At 44.1% G+C, this 25,674-nt stretch overlaps 1 protein-coding gene across 1 annotated transcript in view; it reads left to right on the top strand.

The window, feature by feature from the left end:
* Positions 1–13,696: 13,696 nt before the first annotated feature.
* The window catches only part of slco5a1 (solute carrier organic anion transporter family member 5A1), a 60,154-nt gene continuing 48,176 nt past the window's right edge, over positions 13,697–25,674 (top strand). The window contains exons 1-2 of the mRNA XM_080793663.1: positions 13,697–13,739; positions 14,270–15,761. Of these exons, the coding sequence (XP_080649789.1) occupies positions 14,810–15,761 (952 nt within the window). The 5' untranslated portion in view covers positions 13,697–13,739; positions 14,270–14,809. The remainder of the gene's footprint in view (positions 13,740–14,269; positions 15,762–25,674) is intronic.

Genomic DNA, 25,674 nt, shown 5'->3' with positions numbered 1-25,674 from the left:
TAAATCATGGAAAGCCATTGGGAGTCATTATTGTTCTAATCTAAACTATATTACGATTAGAACAGGTGAAATTCAACATTCATACCCAGGTGATTCTACTGCTACCGATTCTATTGTTGAAGGAAACGGGACACTTTGTCAGCACTCTAAAATCTGCTATACATGTTTTACTTTTTAAATTATTAATTTATCTTCTACAAAGCTGAAGTAATATTGTCAGCAAGTGCTGTGGATTTTGGCAGAGAGAAATCATTTTTTCCTCACTATAAGGCAGATTCACATCTACATTCAGGAATAAAATCCTTTAAAACCCCAACCGTAATCCTGGCATTGGGATAATCCTGAGCTGCAGCATGAATGAGGATAAAGACATCAGGAGTTAAAGACTGGGAAATTAGGCAGGGCGTTAGATTGGGGTTTTAAGGCACAAAGCATTGGGTCTCTCTCTGCAGGGGTGCTGCCTATTGAAATGCACCCATCCCCGCACCAGTCCTATGTATTCAATGAATCAGCATAGCACAAAAATAACACAATAATCAACAACAAAAACAAAACACTATGTACAAAAGAGAAAAAGGGGGGAAACGGCAGCAGTGAATGACACCTTCTTTCTACAGTATTGCATTTATCTCCCCTTTTGATCTATCTATCTATCTATCTATCTATCTATCTATCTATCTATCTATCTATCTATCTATCTATCTATCTATCTATTTTCCATCCATCCATCCATTGATTACTTTATTAGGCAGAAATGTAAACAGTACAGAGTACAGTCAAACACTTACTGTAGTCTAAAATGATATCACTGAAATAAGTCCTTGCGGTCTTGTTTCCATCCATCCATCCATCCATCCATCCATCCATCCATCCTCCCAGCTTTAGGCTGATTACCAGGAGTGGCCCATTTACAGTATGGCCAGTTGGTAATTAGTGGGATGAGCAGATGAGCCTTTTCTTCAGGGGATGAGGATGCACATACTCAGGCGTTCATTTAACTCTTTTAGTTAAATGAATCAGATTGCAGCTAGACATTGAAATTCTGAAAGCTGGGTAGCTTGTGTTTCACTAAACAATCTTCTTGGTGTGGTTTAATTAAACAAGGTAAACGGTTCGTTTCAGAATAAGCACATTTTATTATTATTTCTTGTGGGTTGTTAATGAGGAGCCAATGAATAAAACAGACATTTAATCCCTATGGATTTATAATGCTTCCTTTTAAAAAAACAAAGAGGCACAAAGGAAGTCACTTATTCACATTTAACATATCCATTCAGCACACCTGCAATCAGACAAGCAATCAGACAAGCCACATGCACGCTCTCTCGCGCGCGCACACACACACACACACACACACACACACACACACACACACACACACACACACACACACACACACACACACACACACACACACACACACACACACACACACACACACACACACGCACACACAGACAGTTCCTTCCCAGGCTTCCCTATAAACAGCTACAGCTGAACTGATGGTGATCACCTAATAGCTTAGCCCAAGGGCCCTGCAGAAACTCCCAGCCGTACTTCACTTGGTGGCTTAAGCCTTACTGGAGTATAAGGCTTATTCATATGGAGGTAATTGTTTCCCATGAATATGAAATGTTTGGCAGCCCCCCCTCTAACATTGTGAGGGGAAGTGTTGTACTCTTGAAGAGGGTCAAAGCCCCGAAGGTATTGACCATTTCCATATCATTTAGAGGTATGGAGGAGAGCTTGAAATAGCTCTGTGTTTACAGTAAACTGGGGGTCTCTGCTGAGCCTCTGAAAAGGCTAAATGGCTCTTTCCACCTTCCAGCATATCTACCTGTCCTTTAATAGTCAGCTAGCTTCACAGATATTATCTTTATATTTTATCTATATATCGATTTAGGAATAATTCTTATCACCACATAAATCTGAAGTGTCCCTAAATGTTGTTGACATTGAAATGATGAATACGCGCTTCCAAGAAATACAAATACAAGTTAATCATTGCCTATATTTCTCCGAGCATATCATTGCACTCTTGATCTTTTCTGTTCCTTTTGACTAAGATGGATGGGGCATGCTGTTTTTTAAATTAAGATTTCATTTTTTTTAAAGAGTACAATCATAGCAATGGATAAAAGGTGTAATTAACTTACATAGGTGTAAGTTTGTAAGCATTTCTTATTGTGAGTTGTATGTCACTGAATCTGCAATGATTGCATTGTTTATATCATGAATAATGTGTTTAATACAGACTTTAGTGTTGTTGTCTACTTTGATATTTACCTGGTGTCCTAGTTGCTTTGTAGCACTACATTTTTTCCCTGCCACTCAATTTACAGTATGTGACCATTTGTCATTTGTTGACTATTCATGCCACTCACTCATTACATAGTCATTGTAAATTGTCATTGACTAAAGTTAATATTATATATTTTAGGGAAACAATGAAACATTGACAAGGTAGCCTACTATGTTGCCTGGAATGTTAATTTTACTAAACCCAGAGTTCCCCACAGTGACATTCTCGGTAGGAGGGAATTCTAGGCCGTAGTTGTAGTTGTTGTTTGCCAATCAATGCAGTGTTTTATCAATGTTAAAGATCGCCGCTCAGAAGGGGTCTCTTGTGCTCTTTTCTTAGCAGAGGCATTATTTGTTAATGTCCTCATGATTTATTAGGAAAGGAGCATTCAGTGGGCCTTTGTCATGGAGTAGGCTATGTTAAGGCCACCGATGGGGGTGACATAGCTTTATCCATCAGCCGTTTGGGGGGTGGGGGGGGGGGGGGGATACACTAAGTTAGCATAAGCATGAGGCCAATCTGCTTGGATTTCTTCGCACAGCAAGGGTATCCACAGGCTGTGGGGTGCAGGGGGTGGAAGGTCTTTATTTTTGGGGCACTTGCACTTTTTAACACTTATCTTAAGTGACACTAACACTTAAAACCGCTCAGTCCTTATTCTGAGGGTGAGTCATGAGGGTCCAGGAGGGTTTACACTCAGGGTTCAATTATCCCTGCAGATTTTCTTGGCATGGTAAAAGTACAGACCACCTGCGCCTCAAACTAATTTTGGAGAGTAGTCCTGTGGGCACAGAACTGACAAAGCAAAAGCATTGTTCAGAAGAATGCAAGTTCACCCTCCAAAAGGAGTACATAGAGCAGAGCTAATTGAAGAGGATTCCTTTCCTTATAGTTCAAGCATAGGGTCCTCATATACATTGGAGTGCGGTTGTAAAGCCATTAGCTGATGAGTCAGCAGCACCACAGGATGGTACGGTTTCCTTCGGGTCTTTTTCAGGTGTGTAGTGGAAAACCTGGGATCCTAACGGAATCACACGTCAGAATGTTTCATATTGTACCGTCTTGTATGCCTGAAGAGCTTTCTGGGTGTGCAGACATTTAGTTGTATATCGCTCTCTTAAAAGGTCCATATGACATCATTTTGTCAGGGGGTTCTGACTGGCAACACCCATGCACACGCATGCACGCACAGACACGCACACAAGCACGCACGCATGCACGCACGTACGCACAAACACACACACACACACACACACACACACACACACACACACACACACACACACACACACACACACACACACACACACACACACCAATATCTTCCCGTATGTGACACATAGGTCAGTTATAGACATCCATGCCTCCCAAGGCTGTGTGTGTGTGTGTGTGTGTGTGTGTGTGTGTGTGTGTGTGTGTGTGTGTGTGTGGCTATGCAGCCTTTTATACACACACACACACACACGTGTGCACAATTTCCCTTAATAGCTCTACAGGAAAACACGGTGAGCTGCGGGTCCCAGACAGTGTTTCATTAGCGATTCCTGTAATGTCAATAAAGTTGGTATGGTTAACAGGAAGAGCGTGGGATGAGATAGGGGGAGTCTGCAGCTGGTGGCGGACCCAAGGCCACGGGGAGGTAGGACCAGGCTGGAGATGATGATGCCATCATCACTTATCCCTATAGCGTAACCTTACTGACAAGTTATCCACCCCTCCTCCTTTAACACACGCACACACACACACACTTTGACCAGGCACGTCAAAGGCTGGCTATTGTGTACTTTATATATTTTTTAAAAAGAGGAGTATGATATGTTATCATATACCGTGACAACACAACATACCAATTTTACATTCTATCTACCAGTAAGACGCCCTGAGGGCGAGAAGTGACAAGGTTGCGTGGCACGCATCCGCCTGGATGACGGCAGACTGCTGGGCGAGCGCTGGCGCTTTGGCATAGGGGGTCAGATCAACATATGGAATTAATTCTGTACTGCCCATATATGGAGCATGTCTAGAGTGTACAGGGTTTGAGGAGGTCAGATCAACATATGGAATGTCAGAACAGGAATGACGGGTGGGGTAGGATCATAATATGGAATGTCAGAACAGGTCAGCTCCATAAATGGTGGAGATCTAAGGGTTTGAGGTTTGAGGTCAGATATAGAGTTGCTGGCCGGCTCCATATATGCAGATCTAGTCTTCTCCATGTATGGCTATCCAGGGTTTGATTAGGTCAGTGTTGTGATCTTCTTATATGTAGATTGCCATAAATGGAGCGTGTCACGAGGCGTGATGGACTGACTGACATGAAATGCAGGCGTGATGTCATGAGGCGTGACCATATATGGAGGCGTGATGTCACGAGACATGGCCATATATGGAGGCGTGATGTCACAAGGCGTGACCATATATGGAGGCGTGATGTCACAAGGCGTGACCATATATGGAGGCGTGATGTCACAAGGCGTGACATGATGTCACAAGGCGTGACATGATGTCACAAGGCGTGGCCATATATGGAGGCATGATGTCACAAGGCGTGACCATATATGGAGGCGTGATGTCACAAGGCGTGACCATATATGGAGGCGTGTGGTGACTAGCGGACGGGAGATTCAGGTTTTCATAGTAAATGCACAGAGTGTACGTCTGTAATCCACGTAACTCGAGAACGTTCGCCCCACCGACTTTGGCACACGCATCCAACACCACCACAGGGAGTGTCCAGAACCAGAAAAAAAGCCTCTGCCCGGGCTCTGGCCCTGCCTCACCCCTATGTCTCCATACAGTAGCCTATACTGTATGGCTGCAGCTGGCCTGTTCTGACATTACATGATGTTCTGACATCTGCATAGACTCCATATTTAGGCATGCCTGACAAGGAATTTCCATATGGGCATAAAAGGGACACAGACATAATAACTGGGTGGGGCATGCATTTCCAACTTGCATCGTTCCGAGGAACTTCATTTTTCGAAATTCCGGGGCGAGTTGGCAAAGGGGCGAGATGACCTGTTACTCAGTAGAGTAGCACCCTGACGCGAGTCACGTGACATCCAAAGCCTTCATTAGTATCATCAAGTAACACCACCTGTGAAGCCAGGAAGCAGGGAAGGGGCACACGTTTTCCCCAAAATGTGGTGTGTGAATAGAGCCCTTGGATCCTGGGAACCTAGTGGTTCCATCTGGTCGCTCTACTATGGCTCTACCGGCCAATCGGCCATACCCCTGCTCAGGGGTAGAAATACAATGGGAAAGTATGGTAGGCTTTAAATCTACCGGTATAAATATTTTGTAACATGTAACCTTTTCTATACCTATAAATATTTGTGTTTTAATACCTGGCTGAACTGAATTAATCATACACACAATACTTGCACACAATTTTCATTTTCAGACTAATATTATCAGTGAGAAATTTCCATTACAAAGCCATAGCTGATCTAAAAGCAAAACAAGCTCATGCCATCAATTGTGAGCATATAGCATCATCTATTGGGTGCCATTAGAACTGCAGCAACAGTTAATCATTATACTGTGTGTGCTTGTGCACTAGAGGGCGGTGTTGATCTTTTTTTAAACCCCTTTTTTTTAAACCCCTCATCCCATAGATACTGGTTCCCTTTAACAAAGTCATGTTGTAAGTAGGCCTACATTGCAAAGCACCATCTCCCCACGGCATAAAGACTGAGACTCCCTTCACTGAACAGCTACAGTGGACAGCACAGCTAATCATCTTTCAAATGTAATTTATAGCCAATTAACTGCAGGCCAAATGGCCTCAAACAATTCATACTTTTACCAAAAATAACAATGATCAGATCATGAGTATAAGAGGGAATGCTACAATCTTCATGGCTACGTTTGATTTTATTAAGCAGGCTTAATTTCTGGCTGCTCCAAACTGTAATAATTTTTACTACTGCCCTCATTAGAACCTCTGTATTTTATTGTTTGGTTTATGTGTAATGCAATATTGCAGTCATTGTTGGCAATGATTGTGGGAAATAGACTGAAATATGAAGGAAGGCTTTGTAGCTATAATTTGGAGAATGTAGAGGCGGCATGCTTGTTCAGTGCCTATTGTACTGGTTCACTCATTCACATGGGAAGTCTCTGCTTGTTTTTCTGTAGCAATAACACACTTGTTTTGTTTCTCTGTCGGTGCATGGAATTCTGTGCAAATTCCGCTGAAACATCCGTGTAGGCCTACTCCATAAAAAATAGGGAAGGAATGAATATATTAACCTTTGGATAATGTAATTCATGTCACCATCTTGTCATGCTCTCTTCTTGACTCAGGCCTGCCCTATATACCCCCATGTCTGTCTGTCTGTCTGTCTGTCTTGTCTGTCTGTCTGTCGTCCGTCCGTACGTCCGTCCGTCCGTCCGTACGTCCGTACGTACGTACATACGACAGACCGACCGTCTGACTGAGTTACATCACCGATTGGCCAGTTGGCCTATAACTGACCAGCCAATCACACACATTGTGAGTCTGTTTCCTGCAGTATGACCTTGGCCGTCATTGCAGGCTAAGGCTGTATGTAGTCTGTCTTCAGTCAATCTGAGAATCCCATTGGCAAATAACGGAAAAACAGCGGGCACTGTTTTGTCCTCGAAATTTGCCTCTGGGGGGAACGTTAAATAGACTTTTAATCTGTGAGTATAAAACTAAACCGTGAGTCAACAGTCTTGTCTTCAGTTGACCACATGTATAGCCTAATGCAATATATTATGTAATATATCATCGAAATGCGGTAACGTGTAATATAATGTATTACTATACTACTATATATTATAAAAATCATTCTGCATTACTGCATTACTTTCCGCATTACTGACGGGCCAGACAGTCACAGGACTGACAGCAGCCAGCAGCCACACGTGCACACACACAGAGAGAGAGAGAGAGAGAGAGAGAGAGAGAGAGAGAGATGATCAGGTGGCTGATTTATTTGAATCCATTCCAAGCATTAGTTTTCCAAAAAAAGACTCATTAGGCTAAAAACGGCCATGCCCACTTGCCCAATTGAAATGTGATGATGATCATGAAAACCCCCTAGTTTGACACCCATATACTACATAAAGCATGATGATTTTTTAAATATTTTGCCTTCTATAGGTTGTTAATGGTATGGTCACATATTATTCCAATTATGAAAATTGCTCAACATATGCAAGTTAGCATCTGGAAGTTTCTACATGCTGGGGACCCATACTCAACATTTCTAACATAAAACCTTGGTGTACTCAACATTATCCGGGTTCACAATGGGGCTCTATATGGGCTGGCAAGTAGACTATATTGTTTTTCTACAGTTGTTACTTCTTCCGCCACTTTTTGCAGTTCTGTGCTGTCGCCTTCTATGAAATGCGGCAATAGTAGAGGGTGGTAGAGGGTCATGGGAAACCGTCAAGAACTGAAGATCACAGTCATTCGTCAAAGGACCTCTGACCTTTACTGTAGATCTCCCACATATATGATTGTCTGAAATACAGTATATGATCCACTCACTCTATCCACTCCTAGAATGTCCCTGGCCTGGTTAACCACTCTCCCTTGAAATCGCATTTCCATTCATTTGTGCACTGCAGAGTCTGGAGTTCTCTGGACCCTGCTAATGCATGGTTGGCTGCAGGAGCACAGCGTTCACCGACAACCCCTTCAGCCAATCAGCATAACCAAAAAAGTGACGTCATATCCAGTCTCCAACTTTATGGCTTGGTCCCGTCTTATCGCTGCTTGCAGCTATATCTTTTAGGGGCGCTAGCCGATCCTATATTCAACTCGATTTTTGTCCTAACACAAACATTCCATTCCAATGAATGGAGAATTTACGTCATATGTGTCTGAGCAAATCTGTGTTTGTGTTAAATTCCCATTGACAATGAATGGAGAATTTACGTCATGTGTCTGAGCAAATCAACACATTACCTTATGTTGATATACGATCAGGGCCGGATTAACACCTCTGAGGGCCCCATGGGCACTGAAGCTCGGAGGGCCCCCCTCCCTACACATGCATGCGTAAATCTTTGTTTGGACATTTTGGGCCCAGAGTGACAGCCAGGCAGTAACAAACACATCATTTTTATTTGACAGCTTCTCACCAACAATAAAACACTAATCTAGACACCATTTATTTCATTCGGATTAGCAGGGAAATTTCCATGGCCCGTAGCAGCCCCTTAGATAGCACTCTATGTTCACTTTATAGCATTTTATAGACTTATAGCATGTTACGTAGACAGCACTGAATTGCATTTTATGTAGTCATAGCACTTTATAGTGCTATACTATACTATACTATGTATAGTATAGTATAGTATAGTATAGTATAGTATAGTTTATATGTATTTAATTACATTATATTTTCATTATATAGAACTACTTTTTATGTATGTGATGTATTGCCATGCTTTTTGTCCTTGCTTATTGTAAATCGCTCTGGATTAAGAGCGCCTGCTAAATGCCTAAATTGTAAATCATCGTAAATATTTTCGGTGAAGAGATTTGATGTAGACGGAAACCAAGTAGGCTACAGAGCCAACTGAGGTCCGTTACTAAGTGTTGTAAATTAAGTTAAGTGCATGTACTACTATACTTTACTAAGTATAGAGAGTTTACGTTTAAGTGCCCACACCTTTTTGACTTGAGAGTTACTTTCAAAATGACCAGCTCAACAAGATCTACCCACCCAAAAAAATATTATCCCATTGCTGAAAATAGAGGGGGGAATGGAATTGGTGCTGCTTGTTTTGTTTTGTATAACTTTGTAACACTACTGATGTTTGTGCGCAACACTATTGAAAACAAGCTATTGCATTGTGGGTTTGAGCTGACGGGCCCTATTTGATGTCATTCAATGAAGTCACCTTAATTAAGTGGCAGATGCTTTTTTCTTTTTCTTATATGTTTTAGGGCCATGTCATGTGGTCTACCATGATCTACCTTTTGGCCACCCTTTTATGCCCCCAACATCAACAATTCAGCATCGTTGTGCTCTCTGTCCTTGCCTTCCCTGTGAGACCAGCTGCCATTCCAAAGAGCGAAGTTGACACGCCTGCAATGTGAGAGAGGTAAGCCTACTGTAGTGTTGCCAGAATTTGCGAGAGAAATAAGCAACCAGATCTATGAAAACAAGCCCAAAAGAAGCAACTATTATATAGAACTTGTCGTTACACTTGCATGCTTTGGCTATTTGGAATATAAAAAAGCAGATCTACTTCTAAAAGAAATTAATCTGTTACGGGGGTCCCTGGCACAAATTATTTTCATGGTCCTTGATTTGAAAATTATTGAGAACCGCTGGTTTAAACAACTTTAAAAACAAGCCCCCCACCCCAAAAAAAATATATAAATAAAAACGCAACCCGCAACTACAAATATTTACAATCAACAGGCCCAATATAATACTTGACAACACTGTCTGCCCTACTCTAGGGGGTACTCTCTGCCAGTGTGTAACGTCTAATTAGCAGGTGCTGCAAACATACACAAACAAGAACAAAGCCGTTCATGCTTTAGATCCCAGAGACATGACTACAAGATGAGACAGGTTTTCATAATTTACCATACGAATGCTTTGATTATAGTCATATGCTCATTTTGTTCTTACATAATATACTGGGGGTGGAGTGTGATATAAGAGCAAAATGTCTGCCACGTGATATGGTCTGATATTTGCACTGAATAAATCAGTCGACCATGGCCGATTTATGTTTCTTTATGATTTTCCAGCCATAGTCATGTGTGACTATGAACTCTGAACTTTTGAACTCGGCTACATCCTCCCAGCTTTCTGTTTAAAACACGCTTTTGTGTGTTCACAGCAGTTGGTATTGATCAGCTTGCTGTGTGTTGAGAGCCTTTATTAGACACAGATGAAGAACCCTTGGACACGGTGATAACACAGAGCTCTATGATGAACCATGATGGTGCTCATTGATCCCTTTTACTGATTGATGAGACACATTCCATCACTCTAGACAGCAAGGAGCTAGGTGTCCTGGCCAAGCTCGCAGGGAATGTAAACTAGAAAGGAGCGCTCCTTAGAGTGCAGATCTCTGCCAGGCTGGGTTGCCTACGTAGGGCTGTGTCAGGCGTGGGGTGCTCGCCAGGACATGAGGAAGCTGTGGGGCAAATAGAGTTCATATGACAGACGGTGCAACCGCTTTCGTTTGTGGCGCCTCCTACGGGCAGAAGTAAAAGCCCTTTTGGAGGTACGCTGTATTGACAAATCCACAGAGCTTTGCCCTGTAGGCCAGGTGTAGGCAATCAATACTGAGGTGTCAAGCTGCGTTTAATGGTACACCTCAGTTATAGCTGCGCACAGGGCACCCCTCCGTGGATTCGTCTATATAAACCCTCAACATTCAACTCCAGTTGAATGTTGAGGGTTCATGACATATGGCATTTTTCTTAGAATAGGCCCTGTCTATAATTCTGTGAAGGCAATTACAGGCAATTATGGTATGTAGTATGGAATCTGACACATCTGAATGATACATCTTTAATTGTTTATCACATGACTCCAGAGAGAATGTATACTGATTTGTGTGAGTTTTGGACATGCAAAGTGGAGGAAAATCTAGTCAGGCGGAAATGGGTATGGCCTATGAGGAGTTGCATCATGATCCAAGGAATCCAAGGACACGTTTCTTTCAGTCTAAGACTTGCGGTCCAAGAGTTATAGGCCAACATGAAGCGCCGAAGCGGGCATGCGGCCTGGCTGTTATAGTGTCACCTTGAGGCTAAATTCAAGGGGGTGGCGGTTCTTTCTTTGCCTACTGGATTGCCATGGAATTTATTAATGAAACTTAATGAGAGAATGAACCCTAATGATTTATTTTAGGTGACCCCTTTGGCACCACAAATGCACACTTCTGCACGTTGAATGAACCAACCTATAACACATAACATTGCCACCAGTGTCACCTTCAGGCCAGAATGTTAACTTTCCACACAAGACGCCTCATAATCTGACAGGCAGACTGCACGATGAACCCTACTGATTTGTCACCCCATGGCCTTGAAATATGAATACCGGTATACAATATAGGTTGTATACAATATCATAGCTTTCTGCCTACACCTCCAGGAATGCCATTACATAAAACACCCAATGACCACTTCACAGTAGTCAGTATATAATGCATTATAAAATTGTTATATACTACAACTATTAGAATTATTATAATACACTATGAACTTGCAATACAAAATCCATGAATGTCCAGAAATCATGAAGAAGTATGAAGCTATTCTAACAGCTTTGTGTGTTATGATTAGCATTATTTATGACTTACTCTTCTTCTTTCGTGTATCGTCGTCATATGACCAGCTCAGTGTCACAAAGCCACACTCTTGTCTCTGGTCCCACTTGGAAGAGGCCAGCCTCTGACAGGTGGTGATTATGTGGTCGGCAGTCTGCTCAGGCTCGCCACACTCGCATACTGCGCTGTCCGCCAGGCCCCACTCCTTCATGGATTTGAAGCATCCAACCCCAGTATGGAGGCGATTCAGCATGGTCCAATGCCGCCGTTGTAGATGTTCTCCTTCGACTCCATCTCATGTACTTTATACAGCATTATAAGTACCTAGATTATAATGATATTAGAAGTATGCTTATAAATTATGCAGCATTATAGACTAGAGCTATATAGAAAGTAAACTAATTTGTTTATTTCCAGGGTAGTGAGATTGCAGGGGTATAACAATTTACAATTTAGGTAGGCAATTTAGGAGTTTATTCCACAGCTTTATTCCAAAGAGTTTATTCCAAATGGCCATAGCCACAAATGTGATAAATGTGACAAATGTTTGCGCTCTTAAAGCTTGGTTTGTGACATGCTGCGGCTCCACATGATGCCTTGGATCCTCCTGAGGCCTCTGGAGTCAAAGCCATCGAGCCTGGCCGCCAGAGTGTTATTCAGCGGCCATGTTTAGGGCGGCTGTGGCTCAGGAGGTAGAGCAGGTCGTCCAATGATCCCTGGGTCGGCGGTTCGAATCCCGGCTCCTCCTGTCCACATGTCGAAGTGTCCATGGGCAAGACACTGAACCCTACATTGCCTCCAATGAGTCGGTTGGTGTGAGCTTGCTACCATGTGTGAATGTGGGAAGTGAAGTGAGGACGCTGGCGTCGACTGTTCGCCGCTTCACCTCCCAATGTATAAATGAATGAACCATTGTAAAGCGCTTTGAGCACTTGGAAAAGCGCTAAAAAAATGCAATTCATTAAATGCAATTCATTATGTTTCCGAGCTTTGTCTTCCTGCATATGTGTCGGTGTCGCCACAATGGTCTCCATAAGGACTGCATGACGTCATCTGCTATTGGGCATGACGTCGGTCAACCTCTGTTTTGTGGTCACCATGAGTGTTGGACACCATCGAGCCAAGATATTTGAAGGTAGGGACAAAGTTGACAGGGTGGTGGGTCATGTCCATCACCTACATGCATAAGTTCGGTTCATCAATGGTTGCCTCCCAGATGTCATTACAAGACATTTTGGTTCTATTGACTGAGGCATCCTGCATCAGACATAGTATACTTACTGATTAATCAAATATTTGCATTGGGATTACATTGGGATTTTGTGGGGTTATGTCTTTCTTTACCTTGTACGTGATGTCATTTGCGTTGGATACAAGTTCTCCCTTTTTTTTTCCAATTATGTCTCTGTAATCTGTACCAATGTGGATTGGACAATAATCATAAGAACAAGCTGTTGAAAACACACGCACGCACGCACGCACGCACGCACGAACGCACTGGTTCAATATAATTATTTTTCTGAATTGGTTTCTTCACTTTCATTTCATACTAGGCCTACTGCTACTAGGGTTCCATAACATGAAAAAGTAATGCTTTCAGAGAGTTTAACTTGATTCATGAGAGATGTTACAGTTCAGATGCGCTTTAGAGCCAAGAGAGACTTTGATGGAGAGAGAACGAGTCCATTGTCTAATAAATAAATAAATAAAAAGCCATGTATGGACAGTTAGTCAATCACACTAGTGGGGTCAGCAAAGGTCCCAGCTGTCGAGTATGCAGAGCTCACGCAACAAGCTGCCATATCTAGACTGGAGCGGACAAGGAGCATTATGGCACTTGTAGTCCCGGAGCCAGCCATGATCTGCGAAACGAAAGAAAATCCGTATAAACAAGCTTCACTGCTTGTATCACTATAGTTCTTGTATCGGTTAATATGTCCCATTCGTTTGCATGCATTGGACACGCGGTTAGAACGCGATTCGGACGCGGAAGCATTTCAGGGAAGGACTACAAATCCCAGTAATTCGTGTGAGGAAAAAAATAAAAAAAGATTCCCCCACCACCACCAACCATCATTCCGCATCCCACCAGCTCATTCACTGAGTGGCCGCTCCACAGACAACAACAGGCTACCTCCCTCTGTCCTGCGTGAGTATTACAGCCTTCAGAAAAACATAGCGTTCCGTTCCTCCGGGGAGGTTTTGTCTCGCTACGCCTCGAAGTTAGGTGAAATAATGATGGGGATTTTAACAGAGCCCGGGCAAGTGTGTTTTTTGTCAGACATGTCCCGTCTTTATTTATACATGTTTCAATTCTTTTCAAAGTCACGCCTGAAACGTTTGTGGAGAGCGTGGTCTTTTCATTGTTCTGTTCTCTATCATTTCTCGTGACAAAGCGGGGCTGTAATCGTTATTTTTGCTCTAATGTTCAGTTTGACAGTGATGCGGTTGTTTTGTTTGTGTAGATGGTGCTTTGTGTCGGATATCTCGCTGCCCGTTAGTTATTTAGTAATGTCATGTGTGTCAGTGTGTTATTCTAAATAAGATTTTTGTTCTGCCCCGGACTGTCAATGGGTGTGAGATGGTTTAGCCTATATTTAGTATAGAAACTATCCTATCAGTGTAGCAGTAATGTTGATAATAATTGTCACATTGTGTCATTTTCTTGTTCTGTTATAGGTTGCTTGCTGCATAGCCATCGGGACAAAAAGGAACAAAAATGCTATGAAGACTTCTGACAAAGAATCATAAAATCATGACAACACTGAACAGGAGGGACAGTACAAAATACAAATAAGGCATTGTTTATTATTGATAACTAGTTTTGGGCCTGTATTAGTTAATAGTTTCCCCCTTCAGTCTGTCTTACAGATCACATCCTAGATATCATTCTTAAATGCCTAATGGACGTGAGTAATGTTTTTGTCTGTTAAGTCAGGATACGACTATCAGTATTTGTTAGGTTGCCAGAAATCTTTAGCCCAGATGTTGTGCTTGGAGGGAGGCTTTCTGTGCTAAAGCAACCCTGCTGCGAATGGCAGTATGGAGAAAACATGCCCATAGCAAGAGGGGATCAGTCCTCCCCATTTCTACTGTCGGGGCAGAAGCGTTGCTCCAGCACCCAGCCTTGCAGTGACTCCACTTTGTCCTCATGTGGTAGCAGCTACTGAGTGACTGACCTGTCAACCTATAGCCTGGAGCCAAGCAACACGCTGCGCCATGGCGTCGTCAGACAACGATGAGACGGGGAGCGACCTGTCCGAGTCTCTGGATGTCCAGGACCTCCAGGACCGCCAGTACGTTGACCCAGGGAACTGCTATAAGTCCAAAAGCTTGCCTATCCTGAACGGGCCCTGCCAGCATGAGTGCGAGGACCTCGACACTCGGCTGGTCAAAACCGCCCGTGCCTCTGTGGCCGTGGACGAGAGCAGCGAGCTCCAGCCCCGGACTCCAGACTCCAGCCTGGCAGAGTCCCCGTGTTCCAGGACTGACTTTTCTCCCTCTGCCTCCAGCATGGTGGGCCTGAGCAGCTCGATGGGCCACCGGTCGGCAGGCAACAGGGGTAAAAAGCTTGGATTCTCTCTTACCCGCTTCATCCGCATCCCGGTCAGGAAGTACATGCGCGCGATCTTAAGGGACTCGCGCTGCTTCCTGTTCTGCATGTGCTACCTGACCTTCATCCAGTCGCTGATGGTGTCGGGCTACCTGAGCAGCGTCATCACCACCATCGAGAAGCGCTACAGCCTCCGCAGCTCCGAGTCCGGCCTGCTGGTGAGCTGCTTCGACATCGGCAGCCTGCTGGTGGTGGTCTTCATCTCCTACTTTGGGGGCAGAGGTCAAAGGCCGCGCTGGCTGGCCGTCGGCGGCGTCTTCATCGCCTTGGGGGCGGGGTTGTTCTCCCTGCCTCACTTCATCTCCCCACCGTACCAGATCCAGGAGCTGAACTCCTCGACGGGCCGCGAGGGCCTCTGCCTCAGCAGCAACGGCAGCGGGCGTGAGCTGGACGTGGCGTCGTGCCCCCGCGACCAGGAGGGCAACGAACACAACCTGTATGTGACACTGTTCATCTGTGCCCAAATCCTAGTGGGCATGGGGTCAACGCCAATCTACACCCTGGGGCCCACCTACCTCGATGACAACGTGAAGAAGGAGAACGCTTCACTCTACCTGGGTAAGTCCTCTCTGCAGCTTTCAGGATCAGCCACTGTCGGTACAATAACATTTAGGGCAATTGTAGGTCATCTCAGTGAGATATTTTAAGTTAAAAACATGTGTTTATAGTTTATACTAGCCTGGAACTATACTTGTCCTTTTTTTAAGTGGTGCAACCACTTCCTTAAGTAGCTTTGTGTGTGCCTGCATGGCTGGGTGACTGGCTGGCTGTGTCTGAGCACGGAAATTGTGTCACTGTTGTGCAGCCTAACACACACATACAGTATACTATATATATGATGATTTCAGGTGTATCAGTACAGTACAGTACAGGGACCCCTGGGGACCCCCACATGGTAACTCTGTCATTTCTCAACCGTTTCGGACGCGGGGTGGCTTGCCGGAACCGGCCCGGTCCCATGGGCGCGTTCCTGTGTGCTGGATGTTCTGGGGACCCCCCGGGGACCCCCACACGGAGTTGGACCACACGGGTGTGATTTGTTTATTGGGTTGGGTCTTGCTGTTTGCAATGCAGGTTTGATGTGTGACTGGAAGGACACTGATCTCTGTGGGGTATGGAATTAGCGGTTGCCAACAGAATTGGTCTCACTTAGCCAAGTTGATTTTGTTCTGCGTTTATAAGTGAGGTTCACCTAATGAAATAAGAGAACGGATGCCGGCTTGGGGGTGTCTTGCAGCTGCGTTCCAAGAGAGAATGCGTATTATCTATGTACATACACAGTGCACAGAGCCACAGACCAGGGATGATCTTGTCCCTCATCTCCCCAGTCCTTTAGATTTAATCTCCCTAGGTATGCACTATGCAACCCCTGCAGCATGTAGGCTAAACAGTATACAGAGCCTACAAAGTCAACCTTGGCTCTGAAGCACATGTAAGAGGAGTTGACGGGGAGACGGGGAGCTGAGTTGCATGTGATTTAATGATTCCTGTAGAGTGTGAGTGTGCGTGTGCGTGCGCATATCTCGGTACTAGGGCAGTACTGTGTGAGTAAGTGAATATGAGCGTTTTCTCTTTTAGACTGTTTTCAATTAAAAAGCATTAAAGCAACAACACAGTCCTGCAGGAAAGCTCAGTGTACTGTCTAACGTACATCTCATTAGCAGAGCTGTATTCCTCCTTAAATCCTATGGATGTTTTTGAGGGGCGCTAGCCCCTGGCTCCTACTGTTTATACAGATTTAATGTTTGTTTTTCCTTAGACAAACATTAATAACGCCATTGACATTGGACAGAGTTTAATGTTTGTTTTGTCACTAACACAAACATTAAATGCCATTAACAATGAACAGAGTTTAATGTTTGTTTTGTCACTAACACAAACATTAAATGCCATAACAATGAACAGAATTTAATGTTTGTTTTGTCACTAACACAAACATTAAATACCATTAACAATGAACAGAGTTTAATGTTTGTTTTGTCCTTGATGTTGTAAGATGATGAGAGCGCCCCTCACTTCACACAGGGGTGATTCTTTTAATTTAAGCTCTCATTGCATTTTCTTCTTTCTTTAACCCATTCTGGGCGGGAACCCCTTTTGGTGTTTTAACTAAGCATTATGTTATACTTTAGCTATTGAGAAATCGTAGATCTACAAGCTCATAGAGCGCCACTGAGTGGCGCGCTATAAACTTGTAGGTCTGCTATTTTTGAAAAATCGTAAAAATGCGGCACAAATCTTTTTATTTCGACGTCAGATGCGCCTACATGCAGGAGCGTATTAGAAACAGCAGCGTATTCGAGGGCAGAGAGAGAGAAGACAGCCTAGACAGGAGACTGATTCGAACTCGGGTCCTAGCAACTCTAAAGGAGCATATGGTCAGCAGCAGGCGCAGCACACTCTTAAGTGGTTGAGCCACCAGACATCCATCAGGATGTTTTCACAGTGGCAGCGTGTCATTTTCCTGGTATGCAAGGCCTATCAGCAGGATAATCTTTCTAATGGTTTTTGCTCAGCGCACTTGGCAATTCATACTAGCACATACAGTCAGTGAATACCTCATGGATAAGGTCATCATTTAAAAGGCCTGTCTGTAACTCCTAGTTGGTTAATGCAGGACTAGTTGCACCTCTCAATCTGATCATCTCATAGCAGCTCAATTTATGCACTCACACACTGTGTTGATTGTGTTTGTGTGTTGCTTGGCTGTCTGAATTTGTAATAGTAGGCTAGGACTTATTCCCCACAGTGCAGCAGACTGCTACTGTTGGCAAACTGTTGCAAATTGTGGTCACTCACTCACTCATGGACACTAGGTGGATGTTTGTCATGAAAAGTAGTAGATGTCTCGATGAAAGAGATGCTGTTAGCATGTTGTAGCACGTTCTGACCATGCTTGCATACATACAACATGCAAAAGCTTTTCAGAAGTATTACTGGTATTCTTAATTTCTCAGTTATCACGTTGGTTGGTTGTCAGTTTGTCACGTCCTGAACTGAATCACAGAATTCAATAGCTTACAAAATGGAACACTACCATTATCACGCTCAGTGGGACTGCAAAGGATTTGTGCTGGCTTGTGTACAGGGTGAGCACTCTGTCTCCAGCATGTGTTCTTTGAGAATGACTGCGCGGTATGAGGGAGGCACTGTGGTGACACTGGTTGTTCATCACATTACACAACCCTATGGAGGAGGCTATATATTGGCCATTGAGCCCACTTACACTGCCTGGCTGCTCCCAAGAACAAGTATTGATCACAAGCAGCCTGCGTCGCAAAGAGCCAATGCAGCATAGCCATTGAGCCTCCAATATCGCCTTGCACTTTGCCCTCGCCCAGGTAACGTACTCGATGACAAATGACATCACCCCTGTAAAGGGTCACCGCGTAGGGAGCACGGCACAAGCCACTTGCTCTTTTGACCTTGGAGATTATTTCCAGATGGCTCACGGAGGGATAATCATTTTAACAAAGTTCTGTCTGTAGAAACTGGAAACTGTGTCTTGTCCTTTCATTGAGTGGCCTTAAAGAAGTAATCCAGTACATCAGGGGTTTTAAACTGATTGTGACCCAGGGACCACCACCTTGACTAAGAATCAACCTGGGGACCACTGTTGTGTTGTAATGGGATATGGGCTAAGATTAGTGCTATCGTAACACTTGCTATGGAATACCGTTTCTCAAACGATGGTCCACGGACTTAACTGATAGAGTACAGTACTGACACATGTGGCCCTACTGTATATCTTGGGCGTGCCTTAACCTTTATCCCTAAACTATTTTGCCACATTTTAATATCTTGAAAAATATTTTAAAATAGCTGATCTACATCCACACACTATGATCTTGTAGATCGGCTATTTTAACTATTTTAATAATAGTAATATATATTATATATATATACATATAGTAAAAAATGTCAAATACGTGCAAGATATAGCACATGATTCTATAGGCACATTTCCTAATCAGGCAAGCTTCACCACTTCACCCTTCTTGAGATTCCATTTCCCTTTTCTGTGGAATTTCTTAACCTCAGACTTCCCAGTAATTCGGACAACATTGACACTTCCACGGAACAAGTGCACAGACGGATTAGTTCACTGTTCCGTGGCTACATTACTAAATGCATGGTCAGGGACCACACGCAATACCTTCACGGACCACCAGTGGTCCACGGACCACCTGTTGAAAACCCCTGCAGTACATGTAGGTACTTGAGATTGATGATGTAAGGCAGTGTTGTTCTATTCTATCTTTCACTTTCGATGTCGTGTCAAACAGCCTTGTTCATACTGTGCAAAAAAGTCTTGATCTTTGCTATATAGACTCTGATATAGACTTTGTGTTCCAGACCAGTTCCAGCTCATTTATTTGTGTCATGACTTACCAGTCTGTCTTTATCAATATTTGATTCCTTATTTTCTTTCGTTTCTATTTAGTAAAATCATGCACATAACATGAGCTGTGACTGGTTTCCTTTTGAGGGTACAGACACATGCATACAGCCATACAGATAAATCCTGTTCTAGACTGCTTGGCCTTCAGCCATGCTATTAAACAGAAAAAGAGGTCGGTAAGATTTGGGCCCAGCTTATGCTTGGCAGAAGAGGACAACATGCGTTGCCAATTCTCCAATGGGACAACTATGTGCCCATAGACCAGCGGATAGCCTTGGCTTTGATTCCCTTTTGAATTGCATCATTTCCAGTTATGGTAGCCATTTCTGTTTAGAGCTTTATTTACAACTTATAATATGTTAGTAGAATAGTAGTAGGGATTCACCGAAAGGGAAATTCTTGGCCGAAACCGAATATAGGAAACAGTTGGCCGAAAACCGAATTCCGAATATCCGAATATAATTAATATTATATATCTTTTTTTCCCTACCATTGCTGTCATGGCCGGCTGATTTATGGCAAAAGAAATGGTTATGGAAAAACTTTACTTAAATAATAATCACTATTATGGGTCCATAAAACATTTATTCAGCTCTTTTGAATGCATTAATTGCATACACCATTCGGTGATATATTTTCTGCCTATTTGGGCCGAGGCCGAAAAAGCATTTTTAGACATTTTCTGCCGAATATTTTCTGCGGCATACTGTATATATATTCAGTGCATCACTAGTTAGTAGCTGTCATAATGGTCTCATGTTGCTTGACTTGATCAATCACAGTGTGCACAAGTGTATCCAAAAACGTCGGACACTGCTATGTCTGCGGAGCCTATGATGCTGTGCATCAGATCTTCATCAGTGGACGACTCAAGAATAATGCGACGAACAATTTTGCCACAGTGAGGAAATTTGGTCTGAGTTGCTGCAGAATATTACTGTCTGGTCTCCACACAAGTGAGATCTGTATGAGGGGGCACGGTGGCAGTGCTGGTTGGTAGTGCTGTCGCCTCACAGCTAGAAGGTCCTGGGTTCGATTCCCTCCCTTGGAGGGTGTGTAGAGCCCAGGATCACATTAGATGATTGACACAGGGGTGAAAAATGGGTTACAAAATCGTGGGATAAAAAAAATATATATAAAAAAACAGTGAGATCTGTATGCTTGTGGCTTTACAGCCAGCTACAGTATAGTGTATATCTATATGTGTATAGGCTAATCACTTTTGCATTAGTTTACAATTTAGGCATTTAGCAGACGCTCTTAATCCAGAGCGATTTTAAAGTAAGCAAGAACAAAAATTAGTGTGTAAACCTAAACCCCCATCTCAATTTGCACTGACACAGTATAGGGAGGACTCTGAGGCGTCATTGTTTTTTTAGCCAGGTGCAACCTATGGCTATACTGTCGTTGAGACTAGTGAGGAGTGGACCTAGTGGACACTTCATGTTTGGCTGCCTCCAGCGCCTCTAACCCATAGTCTTTTTGCTGCACCTGGCAGTTATGACGTGAGTCATTCTTGTTTTAGGACTGTGCGTGTGCGTGTGCACGCGGTGTTAACTACTTGTCTGTGTGTATGCATGCGTACAGTCGTACACAACAGGGCCATTCCCTCTGTGCCACTCCCCATTTCCAGGGAAGGCCTCCCATCATTTTGGTAAAGATGGAGCCATGTGTGAGTGTGAGTTTATACCTCCTTTTCTTAGAGAATTCCAGGAATTGAATAAATAGTCTGTGTATAGTTCCTTGTGGGCACTCTCTCTTCCTTTATTTCAGTCTGTCTCCATCCTTCTCCCTCTCTCTCTAAATCATGTTATTTTCTCTCTCTCAGTGTTGTGTGGTTTAGCAGCAGTACTACTAGCCCTCCGGGGAGCTGAAAGGCAATTTTTGGCAGCAGCTGGAAGTGTTAGTCTCGAAACTGCCAGTATATGCAAATCTGCACCCCTCTCTCGCTCCTTGGACAGATTTACTACATACCATTCCTGACGTTACTATGGTGAGCGTTTTGTCTATGTCCTTAGTTCTCTCTCAAGACACTCCTCGTGTGAGGCCGCCTGGGCATATTAGATAATTCGTTTGTCGTTGAGCAATGTTCCTTAACACAAAAACACAAACTGAACTTAATACCTTACATCAAATTACTTTAATCTCTCCTTTCGTTTTTGTCTTATCTCTCGACGCAAATTCTGACTTCTGAAGGGAGTTCATGAAAGGGCAGTGATGGCACAGTGTTTCTTTCTTTATACCCACACAATCAAAAGGTGCAGACAGAGTGCAACAAAGACGTGTCTGCTTTCTAACGTCATCGTCCCCGTTTGGGCGACACAATGACCCATAGATCTAGAGACGATCAATAATCCTGTTTCTTGACATTAGAGAGAGGCTTTAGAGAGCAGCAGCCATCAACAGTGAGGTCATGGAAGGGCGCAGGGTTGTCCACTGGTGGTGCCCTCTGTGATTTGCAAGCTAATGATGCTGAGAAGCTGTTATTGACTGGGGGCTGCGGATGTGCGTCCAGGCGGGTTGATTAGATTGCTGTGTGCGTGACCACCATGAGGACCACCACTCACTCACGGGATCATCGTGAGTGATGCATTCCTTCGTGCAGGCGTACAGTGCCACATTTCACTTGGACCTAGCATAGACCTTTTGATAATAATATAGACCTTTGGTCACCCTTATTATGCTTTTGCATAGCTAATGCCTCCACTCCGCCGAGTAGCTGACATTTATGTGGCGACAGGCATTAAATCAATCCCAAGACATACAATGCAGAATAAGGTTTGTTAATACCTGCTGTTTTCACTACTTGGTTTGTTGTGGAGATGGTTCTGAGGCTAGTGTCCCACTGTGTGCTACTAGTGCTTCTGCATTATTAATGTTTTAATAGAACCTCTTGGAAAACGACCATGGGCCTCTGCTTTACGCAGTGGGGCCGTCGGAGGCTGTTTATTTACTGGGAATGCTCAGCTGAGGGGGAAAAAAGGGGCCGTTCAACCACACCCCCAGAGACTGCTTGAACACCGGTCTTGTTTGCACACACGTACACACAACGCGCACGCGCTTTCACCATGTGTGCTCTGCTCTGATAAATTTAGAAAGAGAACAGCTGCTCTCCTGCTTCCAGAAGTACTGTCTTATACAGTATGCGTTACCTATTTACCCTGCAGATTGGCTGTTCAGATAAAGATTTGGTTTGAAAAGTTACATGGTTTCCCTTGAATTATTGTTTTTAGCATTTCTGACAGAGTATTGGTCAGTGACCTTGTGTATTGCTGGCTCTGCTCACGCAAGCAATTTCATTACATTGTGTGCTGTGAGTGTGCCCTGTTCAGCCTAGCAACAGTCAAAGCAATTGTGTTAACGCGACTGTACTGCACACGTTTGCATGCGTATGTGCACACACACACACACACGCACGGGCGCACACACAGTCACATACGCACACAGTCACGCGCAAGCACACGTCCCTTGCAATCCACTGCACTCTACCCCTCTAGGTTGACAGATCATGTTTCAGGATGAGACAGGGTGCATGTTTGCCCTTCTTAGAGACTGGCACAGATAGAACTGGTCCTGCTTCGTCACTGACAGCACTACTGCACCCCCCCCCCCCCCCCCCCAGGCCCCAATACAGAAAAAACACCTCCAGCTCATCCATATCCCTTGTGTAGGCTTTAAATACCCGTGCCCTCTCCATCCGTGTAGGCCTGCTGGCTACAGTGCTTCGTAGGGTTACTCGGCAGTAGCCGACCTTTCTAGGCAGCAGACTGCGTGCGTGGCTGCCAGCTATGTAAACCACAGCTGATGTTTCAGCTGATGTTCACTTGTCCAGACATATCCCCTGTGAAGTAATGATTCTTTTTGTACAAGGCGTTTGCCATAATGTGCCCTCGATGGTTGCTGTGCAGTGTGCAGATGTTTCAGAGACAACATTCAAGCTGGGATTGCATTGTCCAGCCAGTGGTGGGAACAGGTCTTAGCAGAGCACATACCATAGGCATGTCACATGTGGTATTAACCTCACTGACCAATGACCACCAAGCACCTTTACAACCACCATTAGCTAACGTCCAGGGCATGAGCCTCATGTTGATGATGGGGGGGAGGGGGGGGCGCTCTGAAGGAAATAGCAAGAGACCTTTGCATGTGTGAAAGTCGGCCGGCAGAGAAGCCTTTTGTTTTCAGCACTGTGGGAAAAAAAGAGGTCACATTCTTTCTTTGTTCTCACTGCCTGCCTCTGTTCGTCATCGCCTCTCAAAGCCCCTTTGATGCTTGGCTCCTGTTGCTCACATTAAAATTAAATATGTGACACTGGTACAGTAGCTTAACTCTGGTATGTTAGTTGAACTTGTCACTGTATCACTAAATTCACACACTGGCACATTCTGAGACACTTTTCCCACAGTGCCAGTGGGGGCTCGACAGCAAAAAGAACAATTTGACGCTTTTGCACTGAGCCCACAAACCCATCAGAGCATGTTGTGCTCTGTAGTAGGCGTGCAGGCACATACACTTATACACCAGTAAGACGCCCTGAGGGCACTGAAACAGCAGAGCTCCTTGATATGGCAAAGTTAAGAAGCAGGAGTTAAACTATTAATCTGGTGTCCGTGAGGTCAGATGTAGAGTAGCTGGCCGGTTCCATATATGCAGATCTACTGTAGGTGTTGATCCAGTCTTCTCCATGTATGGCTATCCAGGGTTTCATGAGGTCAGTGTTGTGATCTTCATATATGGAGATGGCCATATATGGAGTGTGTCACGAGGCGTGATGGACTGACTGACATGAGGTCCCCATCTGGGCGCATGGTGCGCACCCACTGGCTTTGATCCGCTCCAACTACTGGGGCTCTCCCCGGGCATGGACACTACGCACAGTCGCACACACTCCTCACCACTTGAGATGGGCAGAAACGGACTGCTGTTGTATGGAAGTAGTGCATATTCAAGTTTTAAACTAGCAGTTGTAGATGGATAGACAACCGTACATAAGCAATCTATCCTCAGTGTTGGAAGTAGAGAGCAGGGACAGCTCTGGCGATGCTGGTGTTCTGTGTAGCTCATGTCGGCTGCTCTGCCCAGCCAGCTGTAAGCACGGAGGAGAAGTAGAGACAATCGTTGCTCGTCTCTGACAGCCCGTTTGTAAACAAATTATAGATTTTTGGCAATACACGGGTCATCTAGTTGCTCAATCAAATCATTTCACATCTACAGTTGCTAGTTTAAAACGTAATCAAAATGTGCTTCTTCACCTTGGTCGCAGACACCTCGGAACATGGGTCAATGCTGCTGTTGTGAATTCAGCATATAGGAACATATACACTTGAGGCCATTGCAGTGGTTCATACTAGGCGCTCTCCTTTTCCCCCCTGTACGTCAAATAATCTTCATAAAAAATGGCCAATCTCCAAGTTGACGCATTGTGTCTTGTAAATCGTCTATTTTCGTCTAATGTTCACTACCCAGAACATGGATGCTATGGTTCATGTGGTTTTAAATGTTTTTTTTTGTGGCTTTCGCCTTTATTTTATATATTTTATGGAGGGACAGACAGTAGGCTGACAGGAAATGGGGTGAGAGATGGGGGGGAAGACATGCAGTAAAGGCTGTCGGGATCGGGAGTCGAACCCGCGGCACACTGCCAGACTGGATTACCAGCCAAGGTGCCTGGACCACTGAGCCATGGCCCAGGCTCATGTGGTTTTAAAGGTAAAATATGTTATTGTAACAGTATTGTGTACAGTACACCTAGTCTAAATTTAGTTAATAAATATCCAAAATGTGGATGTCATGGCAAATTGTATCTAAGAAAACTACCCGGCCCAATGTATTGATTCTGTATAACAGTTAGCCTATCATTTTGCAATGATGTTGAACATTGGTAGATCCTCCATCACAGAGCACCCACAGGCGCAACAGATAAAGATTATTGGCAATGTTTGGACGTATATTTTGTGCCCAGGTAGCTATACAACCCAAGGAGTTACAGAACGTCAACATCACTGTAACGGCACTGATATCTACTGAGTGTGTTCAATAGCTTTAACGGCATTGAAATCTCAATGAACT

The sequence above is a fragment of the Protomyctophum bolini genome, assembly GCF_963924005.1.
Source record: "Protomyctophum bolini genome assembly, chromosome: 21".
NCBI classification, from domain to species: domain Eukaryota; kingdom Metazoa; phylum Chordata; class Actinopteri; order Myctophiformes; family Myctophidae; genus Protomyctophum; species Protomyctophum bolini.
The sequence above is the reverse complement of the archived record's forward strand: the minus strand, read 5'-3'. Positions and strand labels throughout refer to the sequence as shown.